The sequence below is a fragment of the Alligator sinensis genome, unplaced genomic scaffold (assembly GCF_000455745.1).
Source record: "Alligator sinensis unplaced genomic scaffold, ASM45574v1 scaffold521_1, whole genome shotgun sequence".
NCBI lineage: Eukaryota > Metazoa > Chordata > Crocodylia > Alligatoridae > Alligator > Alligator sinensis.
Genome location: NW_005842374.1, coordinates 1,112,913 through 1,123,076, shown reverse-complemented (window position 1 = coordinate 1,123,076; position 10,164 = coordinate 1,112,913). Strand labels below are relative to the sequence as shown.

The window sequence follows — 10,164 nt, the reverse complement described above, 5'->3', positions numbered from 1 at the left end:
GGGGGGAGGACCGTTGTGTGAGCCTGGCCCCCACCCTCTGCTCCATCCTTGTCACCTGCAGGCAGCAGGGCAGAGGGGGCGAGGCCAGCTCTGCCAGCCTCATCCCCCCGTTCCATGCAGGGCAGGGCGGGCGAGGCCACCAGAGATGGCCTCGACCCCCTCTCCCCCCTTCTGTCCCTGTGTCCCCACCATCATGGTGGCGCTCCACCGGCTGCCAGCTCCTGTTGGAATGCTTGTTTGCACTCTGATTGGCTGTTTGTCAGCCAATCAGAGGATGAATAAAGTGTTACGGACAGACAGACAGACAGACTTCGCTTTTTATAATATTAGAATGATTCCTACAGGATGCAACTGGTAGCAGGATTATCAAAACACATGGCCATACAAGAGAGTAACCTATTCAAAGGAATCCTGCCCTAGAAGGGAGGTGGGAGGACTAGACTAGTACAAAACACTTTGGGATCTTACCAGTTGAATCCTACCTAGTAATGTAAGTCTGGTATTTAGATAGTCAGTATATTATATGTACTATAGCTGCACAATTCTAGTGCTATCACATTGACCCTGGAAAAGTGAAATATAAGTATGAACTCTTATGGCATCACAAAACATACTATACTATATTATATTGTGTGTTTTTTTTCAAAAGTTTCTGTTTTGCATCCCAGTGCAGTACTAGTAAATAGGAAACTGTTCCCCACCTCCATTAGGACAGTTTCTCAGTCGTGCAGATTTGGATGATGATGTTTTAAGTAACAAGTGCAGCTTTGCCACAGTATTTGGATTTCCAGTATGTAATTCTGAAATCCTGGTATCTTTGTAACTTTTGCTACAGGTCCCTTTTAACTGTTGTATGGTAGAATTGCTCTTTGTAGGGAGAGAAATCTATCTATCCATCTATATATACGTGTGTGTGTGTGTGTGTGTGTGTGTGTGTGTGTGTGTGTGTTTAAAAACAAAAGATTGAAGGCAGTAGGAGGAATGAGATATTAAGCTATGTTGCAAAATACAGGGATTTACATTGAATGATCCAAATATTATTTTCTGGCCCTTCTGTTTCTGTTACTATATACTATGTCCAGTGGCCATCTTAGATATAATGCATAAAATGATTATTCAGGCTAGATAGTTTTATGTAGCTCGAGCACCTGCCTTGCTAATGACAGAGCATACTCTGAGTTCCTTCTCTCTTAAAACCTCTCTAAAATATTTAGTAAAGATAAATTTTACCACTCCACTCCTTCACTAGCAAATTCTGGTTATGGTGATTATCACCTCCCCATTCATGGTGGCTGGACTTAAAGGAACAGCATCCCCATTAACTTGATGATATTGTTAAACTAATCGTCTGGCAAATTGAAACAGCAATAAAATAATGTTATTAGATGAAGTCGATGATGACAATGAAAAGGAACTGCTAAACAGGAAAACATGACATTGAAAAAATTAGTAATAGTAATTCTCCCAAGGGTAAAATAATGGGGAAAAAAAGAATGCATTTCTCAGTAATACACAATTCCCTGGTAGACTTTAATGAAGGAGCCTTTGAGCTTTCAAGTGCATTAATTAGCCCAACAGGTAGACCTGTTAGCTTAATTAACTGCTACCATTTCTTGGAACACAATGCCAAAGCAATTAACCGTCAACTAGAGGTGACTCCTAACTCCAGCATACATTCAAGTACTGTTCTTTGTGAAATTAATCTTTCACTAAAGGTGTAGGTGAGTGATTTATATGCTTTTATTTAATTTATTGCCCTAGTAATGCAGCCCTGGATACAGTTCAGTAGCCCAAATGTAGCAGTTTACTAAGGCAGACCATCAATAAATAAAAGGCAAAAACTAAAAACTCCAAGATGAATTAGCAGTACATGCATTTATAAAACAAAGGTACTATGCTTTAGATAACTAACTGAGGTTTCTACAACTGCATGTAAGTACAAAACACTTCATTCTGTTAGAGTAAGATTTACACTATAAGGTAGTACCAAGCCTTCCGTATTCTGTCTTTGAACCAATAAAATTAACAGTCATTTATGCTACTGTTCTTTATCCACAGAGCACAAAAACTGCATCAGAACCTCCATTAGCCCCTCCAGTTTCAGAAGAAGAAGATGAAGAAGATGAAGAGGAGGAAGATGATAATGAGCCTCCACCTGTTATTGCACCACGACCTGAGCATACAAAATCAGTAAGTTCCTAGCAGCTTTGACGATATGCCACATGGTGTAACTCAGAGATAAGACCGTTTATAATAGGAACATGTGCAGAATCCCTTGGATGAAGATGCAAGGGTTAGTATCCCAAAGAGGACTCTTACTTCACATGAGCCTGCAGAAAATGGGAATTTCCCTCTGAAGCTTATCACTTAAACCTGATCTTTTTCCTGTTAAACCAGTAGTTACTGTACATTAATGTGCAATCAAATGTGCATGTCTTGAGGTTCACTTTCTCCATAAAGAATTTAAATTAGCCACTTACTTTAAAAATATGTGTTTCAATATATATACATCTCATATGTATGCATGAATATATATTTTATGTTAACATATATGATAGCCCAAAGCTCTTCAAGTTACAGTCCATTGAGCACATACTAGTGGGCAGTGGAAAGAAGGCTTAGACAGCACTTTCTTTCCACTTTGCTTCCAGCAGAAATTAAGAGAGAAAGCGAGAGAGAGAACAGATGTAATGAGACAGAGAACTAAAGGGTGAGGGGAAATGGTGTGATTCCTTCTTCTAACAAGACAAAATGAGCGATTTAAAAATACGGGTTTTCCTCATACTGGCTTCCGATGCAAGCAGTTGCTGTATTTGCTGCAGGATGGTAGACAATTACGACAGGGAGTAGAAGTTGATATGATGACAAATCAAAGAAAAGAGGCTCATAGGGTAAGATAATGTGTCTGTTAAGATATGGTTCCCATTATGACAGTAATAAAGGTAGCATTGGAAGTGGTCATGGCAAAATGTACTGCTGCAGATAATGAAAATACAAACCACCCAGAAAATATAAACCAGCCCTATCCAGTGCTGCCACACCAGCCCATTTCTTGTGGTTGGGTTAGGCAGATGTTAGCTTTGCTGTTGTCGTGGCACTGGATCCTGGTGCATTGCTCCTACCAGGCATTTATGGAACTGTTTGCTGCAAGCTTAAAATCTGGAAGATTTCATATTCTTACTACAGAGTCTTCCATCACAGATTGGATAGATCCGTAGTTCAGGCAGGATTATGATTTAATGCAAGGGTGGGCAGATCTGGCCAGCAGCTGGACTCCATTTCCCAGCAGCCCTTGCCTGCATCACTGCATCTGGTTTCCGTGGAGACCCCCGCAGCAGCGGGGCCATGAAAGCATGGGGGCAGTGCATGCAGCTGGCGGGGAGCTGCTCTGGGGCTGGGGCTGGGATCTTATGGTGATGACTGCATAGTCTGGAGCCAGGGCAGCGCTGCAGTCCGCTGCTTGCACGCCACTTTGCCCGCCCCCGATCTAATGGGTCATTACATCATTCTACAGGTTCTAAGACCCAATATAATAGACTAGCTTCTTTAAAATGCTTGCTTTTTGTGGATGAGACCAAAATGGCTCCAGATCAAAATATTCATGTCTGCATGTCATTTACTTTTTTTAATGGCTTTCTTCCCCCGAAGAAGAGCAAAAGGCTCTTTTGAGTAGCATTAACTATCTTGGTAGTACAATTTATTCCCATTCACAAGGAACAAGGATCTAGGATTAGATGCTGGCAGATTCAAACAAATCATGAATTCCTTCTTTGATTATTTTTTTTAGCTTAGGTAAATAGATTTTGAATCTGGAAGATTTTTGCTTGGATAAAGATTTTAGAGTTTGGCCAGAAATAATTTATGCAAGACCTAGATTAAATTTAGAGTACTGCTGGGTACTTCCCTGAAGGACCTTGTTTAGTTCCTAATCTCAGCTACCTAAAGCTGGAAGTACTACCGAGGCAGTACACTGAACCCACAGGATGCGGGGAATGGCATACTCGATAGTGATTTCTTGGGCCAATTTAAATGACTGTCGTAGTCAGACAAGACTGTATTAAAATAGCAGCTGCACACCCTGTGTATTATTTAGAGATCCATCTCCTGATTTAACTGGTTAAAAACAAAGGATGTCTATACACGGGCTGTGGGATGTGGGGAGGATGGCGCTCTCATTAAAACGCCTGCAGCATCTCATGTATTCAGTGTCCTACATTTCAGAATAGCTGCAAGGGCACTTTAACTAAAGTTCGTTTGACGAGCTTTAGTTGAAGTATCCCTACTACCAGTTTGAGATGTGAGATGCTGAATGCACAAGACCATTCAGCGTGCTGGAGCCTTTTGATTAGAAAGCTCCAGCAGACTCGATTAATCCAGTCTGCTCCGACACGTTCTAATCGGAGCACGTCGGTACACAAGTAGAAGTGCTCAAAGGTTTTCACTACTTGTTATTCCACAGTGTTTTCTCTGGAGCCATCACAGCTCCTGGGAGGTGAGAAGGAATCTCTCCTGCCTTATGCATCGTCAGTTGAATTTTTAACTAAGTTCCAAATGGAAAATTCTTTTGTTGCAGATGTTGACCTCTGAGCCAGGAAGAGCCAGGCTTGATTCTTTGTTCTTAGGCTGCTTGTGTAAATTGAGCATTTTTGCTCCTGAATTACTTAGTCACAATGAATGCAGAGCCCTACTTGTCAATTTTAGAGTCTGCCTTGAGGGCCTAACCAGACTGTAAGAAGGTCTGTGTCCTCTGTGCTTGAAATACAGAATAGCAAGCAGCACTCAGAACCTGAAACAGGAAAATGCCCATAAATAGGAATAAAACTGACTTAACTTTCCTTATCCAGGCTTTGTGAAACACACAATCAAACCTAAACACCTTAATATAATATGTGATTGATGAAATAAGGAAAGGAATATGATTTGGGTTGTTTTTGCAGATTTGTAAGATAACAAAAACCCTTCGCGCATGATCCCTGGTGTCTCCCTACCTGCCTTTCTGACTGAAAAATCATTTTCTGCCTCAGATCTACACGCGCTCTGTAATTGAACCTGTTGCTGCACCAGCACCAGCTAAAGAAGCTACCACCCCCCAGCCTGAGAACTCGAACACAAACACGTTGTACAGGAACACAGACCGGCAAAGAAAAAAATCTAAGATGACAGATGAGGAGATCCTAGAGAAATTGAGTAAGTGTCCTGGCCTGACTTCTGGCTTGACAAGGTAGCCTGCTGCATCTGTCACCTGCAGTGCATTTGTTGAAGGATTGTCTCTAGTTTATTGTCACTAAGACACTTTCATATTATGTACTTGTGATTATTGGAGGGTAAAAAGGAATGCTGAAAATTTCTCCTCAAAGGGTGACTATATTTGAAATGCCGGTGACCCCTTATGTATCAGATGGAGAGGACATATCTGAATATGTTGAAAGCTATGGTCTTTTAAACCCCTGTGCACTGAGTTACAGGTGGCTACAGATCTCAGCTGAGGAGCATGTACTACACTTCTTCTGTAGTCACCGCATGTGCTGCTGGGCAGCACGCTCTGCTCAAAGTATATCGTTCCCAGCTTGCTGTGGCATTATGCCATCAGTTACTGCTGCTTGCACAATGCACTCCTCCTTCTCCTCCTCCCATCCCACTGCAAATAAATTCAGCAAAGAAGAGGTAACCTGGGTCTTATCTCCAGTTAACAGCTCAAGTTCAACACCAGGTTTGAATTTGAGCCGGTAACTGCATTGAAATCCACCTTACCTCATCCTCCCTGCTTCTTGAGTGGTAGAAAGAGGAGATAATGATGACTTTATCTTTATTACCACACTGCACTCTGTGGTGTTATATATATCAGAGATTAATTTGGCCTTGTAAGTAATAGCATCCCTGTATGGCATCCACTACTGGACTGCAGCCACCTCTTGCGTGGAATGCCACAGCTGTTCATAGTCAAGAGTACTATTAATGTGCCCAGCAGTTTAATGCAAGAACTAAAGCTCACATCCACAAAAGGATTTAAATGCCTAAAGTGGGATTTAGGAGGGATTTGGGTGCCTAAATCCAAAATTACAATCCTAAAAAAAACCCTTGCTCACATCTAACCAAAAGCAGAGACATGATTCTGGTTTTGACCTTAAAATTTCCCAGGCATCTAAAGTTCTGCTTTTGCACATGCCAGGGGTCCTCACAGAGCTGGTTAGTGCTTACTTCAGGCCTAAGCCTGACTGGGACATGGAAAGTAGATGTTCCTCATTCTGTCTCCTGTAAGAGAGGCATTCTCACATCACTCCTGGTAGGTCAGGCTCCACACACACAATGCAGAGGTGGCTCCTGCTTTCCTTCAGAAAAGATAGTGAGGTAGTGGTGGGGGGGTTTTACTCTTTTAAGGAATAGTGCAGTGGTCAGATCACTTGCCCAGAAGAGATCCAGGTTCTGTTCCTCAAGACATTAAAATCTACACATCCTACCTCCCAGTGGTGGGCCCTAAGCAGCAGACCGTTCCTAGACAGAACAACTTCCTCCTTCCTTAGTTGATTTTTCCTTGCAGGAAAGAGATACCAATTTTCATTGCGCCAACAAGAAGGGAGCAAGCAGAAGCATGACTCTAGCTTCTTGATTAGGACTCTCTTAAGGGTCTCCAGGCATTCAAGGACTGTTTGATCTTTTTACACAAATCAACCATGGGATAAAATGCATAAGGTCTTGACCCCCATGTTCAACATGCTCTGCAGCATACCTCTCAGAGTGCTGCCTGTTTTGCATCTCCCTTCTGTGGTTCCTAACTCTCTCCGAGCAAAGTAGAGAGAGCCTGGGACCCTAACTCAGGTTTCTGGATTCCAAACAGGACAGACACCTACCTGTTAAGCTTATGGCATTTAATTTGTAGGCACCTAAATCCTCCCTTAGTAATTTATTCAGCTGAAATTTCAGAAGGAATGATAAGTAAACAGAGCAATGACTTGAATTTAGACCTTTGTTTTATGTCTTCTTTGAAAGATGGAGCCCTCTGGTAGTAGAATGGTCCTTACCAATTCCTTTGTTTCATTAATGCTGTGAAACGAGAACAAAGCTTCAGATAACCACTATCACTCCCTGTGGTATCTAGGGGCATTTTTACACATGCAAGCACTGCGTGTCTTGCAGTTGTATAAGTGGTGAAATGCACGTCCGTGCTGAGAAAATGGCAGCAGCGTGATTTGGAACTAAAATACATAGCGGATGCTTTAGTTCAAAAGCGCACTGCCGCCATTTTCTGTGCTCTGACATGCATTTTGCTGCTTATACAGCTGCATGCGGCAGAGTGCAGCGCATGTCAGTTAGCATGCAGAGCAGACACAATTAACAGAGGCTGCTCCGAAGTGGTGGACCTGTGGTGCATCACAGAAGGAAAAGGTATGTGTATAAATGCTCTAGGTATTCCTTGGATCCCTTCCCGCTCTGCAGGAACTCCATCTGTTTCCACTCAGCTTGCAGATTCTGGTGGAATCTCAACAAAATAGGGTGCTATAGTTACCATTTAATTTCCAGTTCTAAAGAGTTTTAACCATTTTGATTTCCTCCAGCCTTCAGGAGGTCTTGTCTTGAGTATTCTGGGAGTTTTTGTCACTGTTTTTTGAATACTGAGTAGTTGTTGGGTTGTTTTTTTTTAAGATGCCCCATTCTTGAAGGACAAGAGAAGTGTTTAAGGGTGCCTGGGTTGGATTGGGTGCCCAGATATTATGGATGGAGACATGTTATTAAATCAAGATAGATAAAAGTGGAAGGATCTTACAAAATAATAACAAACGTGCCCTTCATGGGAGTCTTCTGGAGCTTAGTTTTACTTTTGAGCTCTACTGATGGTAAAAGTGTCCAAAAAAAGAAGAGAGAGAGAGTGAGCAGGTCTCAATGATCTGGATAATTAGATGCTGATTAAAATGGCACCTCTGCAAACCTCTCTCTGAAGCTGACTATCAATACGTACAATGTGCACAGTGCGTACTCCATATAAGACTGTCATGGTTAATTCCCAACTAGATAAACTGATAATGATTCTAGCTGTGCGCTGCCCAAAAACCGTGAATTGGTTGTGGTCCAGATATATCAAACCCTGATGAGCCTACAGTGAAATAAGTTTAATCAGGCTCCTAAGCAAAATGTCTGTCACTGCTGTTTTTGTAACAGATGGATTTTCAAGTTCCTAGAATACGCCAATTCAGTCTGTCTTCATCTCTGACTAGTTGTCAGACACTTGCATGAGACAGAGAATGGAGAGGTTTAGGTCTCTCTTAACATTTTATACTTTACATGTAACATTTTGTGGGAAAAATGTGTCTATATAATGAGCAGATGTTTGAGGTAATCTATAATGCAACACCTTATAATTGGTGCTGCATGAATGCATCATCTTTACAGCAGAGAGCACAGTTCTTCACTAACCAAGCAAATATATCCCTCACTCTACTGTGCAAACTTGAGCTAACGTCTCTCTTCTTCTTCACTGCAGAGCAGTTGGAAAGCGATGTGACTCCTAAAGCTAAAGCCTTAAAAGTGGGATTTCAAGCCCTGCTGTAGATTTTTCCTGCGGCAATTACATGCCTTTTACAGGTTGATAGGACTGTTAAGCCACGTATCTCAAAGAAATGATGGGATAACCAGATGACCAGTTCATTGGCCTTAGCTTCAGAGACAATGGAAATAATGGCTGATTTGTGACAAGCTATATTATCATCTCTGAGTTTCAACTCATAATAAGAGGCAGGATGGCCTCCTGAGCTGAGGCTAAATAGATGAGGCATGCTTTTTGCAGGAGATCTGCTGGCACACTGCAGGCATCACGTAGCCATACCTGCAGCCATGGATTATTCAAGACATACAGCTGTAATTGCTCATGTAATTCAGATTAATGTGGTGTCCTTGGTTTGCTTCCATTTATTTCTTTGAACTATTACCACTGGTTGTCCTTTCTCTTGCTTAAGAATGTGGTATTCATTTGAGCAAGGCCTCTGCAGGTCTCCCACCAGCAAGTGTTTGAGGTAGAGATTGAAAATCCTGTTATGTTTTGAATAAGTTGTCTGAAAACTGGAGCACTGTACTCTTTTCTGTAACTATAGGCAAAGTATTCATAAGCATATATACTTTGTTTTTGACCCCCATGACATCTCTTCTTTTATCAGTCTCCTCGTCTCATCACCCAGAATTGATTTTTACACTGTTTCTACAGTGAAGTTCTCTAGTCTCTTATCTTAAAATTAGTTTCTTAATTCTCTTTTGTTTGAAATAACTTAGTGCCACTGTCATTACATGGAGAATAAATGCTGTAGTATTGAGATTACATAAACTGCAATTGTCTATAATGAGATCTGAAAATGCACCAATATAAAATGTAAATGGTCTGGTTCTGTGTCCTTGTACATTGAGCTTAGGACCTGGTAACAGAAAGTACAGAAGAATGTATTTAAGTCTGACACTATTCAGGACACTGAGTAAGCATGCTTACATACTGCTTTCCTGAATCACAGCCTTGCATTCATATTACTGGTTGACTTCAGTGTAGTTCTCTTGATTTGCATTATGTAAAGAGAGAAAGAATCAAGGCTAAAGTAACCAATTTTCAAAAATGGGTGGTCAAGTTGGACACTTGAAGATTGAGATACCCAAGTCAGTAGCCACTTCTATAGATTTTGACCAAAATCTGTTCATTCATCTCATTCCTTTCTGGTTTTTTATATCAGGAAATAGGTAGGTTGTTATGCCTCTTTGTGACCTGAGGGTCATCTTAATGGTACATTGTTATCATTAAACTGGTTTTAAAAAATGCCAGGGGGAGGCACAACTTTAACAGGATTTTTTCCTCTTACAATGATTATAATAATTCTGGGTGCAGCACTGTAGAGATTCAGTGATTCCTAGGTCCAGTTACCAGTCGTGTACCCAATGCTGCATGACTACTCTTTCAGGACAGAGTACTCCTCTATTCCCACCTCCGGCTGCTTGGCAAGTAACTTGACTATGCACATCCAGCAGAAGAAATGGAGTCCAAGATTCGCTGCTTCTTCATACTGGTCAAAATCCTCTAGGCTCCAGAATCAGTTTATATAGTGAAGATCTGTTATAGCGAAGTAGAATACAAGTCCTGTCTTGCATTATACATTTCAGTGCATTCCCTCTTGTATCCTGAAACTCACTTCTTTT

General features: G+C 41.4%; 1 protein-coding gene across 1 annotated transcript in view; it reads left to right on the top strand.

The window, feature by feature from the left end:
* The window catches only part of PAK3 (p21 (RAC1) activated kinase 3), an 83,782-nt gene that overhangs the window by 42,364 nt on the left and 31,254 nt on the right, over positions 1 to 10,164 (top strand). The window contains 2 exon segments of the mRNA XM_025210833.1: positions 2,059 to 2,190; positions 5,025 to 5,187. Of these exon segments, the coding sequence (XP_025066618.1) occupies positions 2,059 to 2,190; positions 5,025 to 5,187 (295 nt within the window).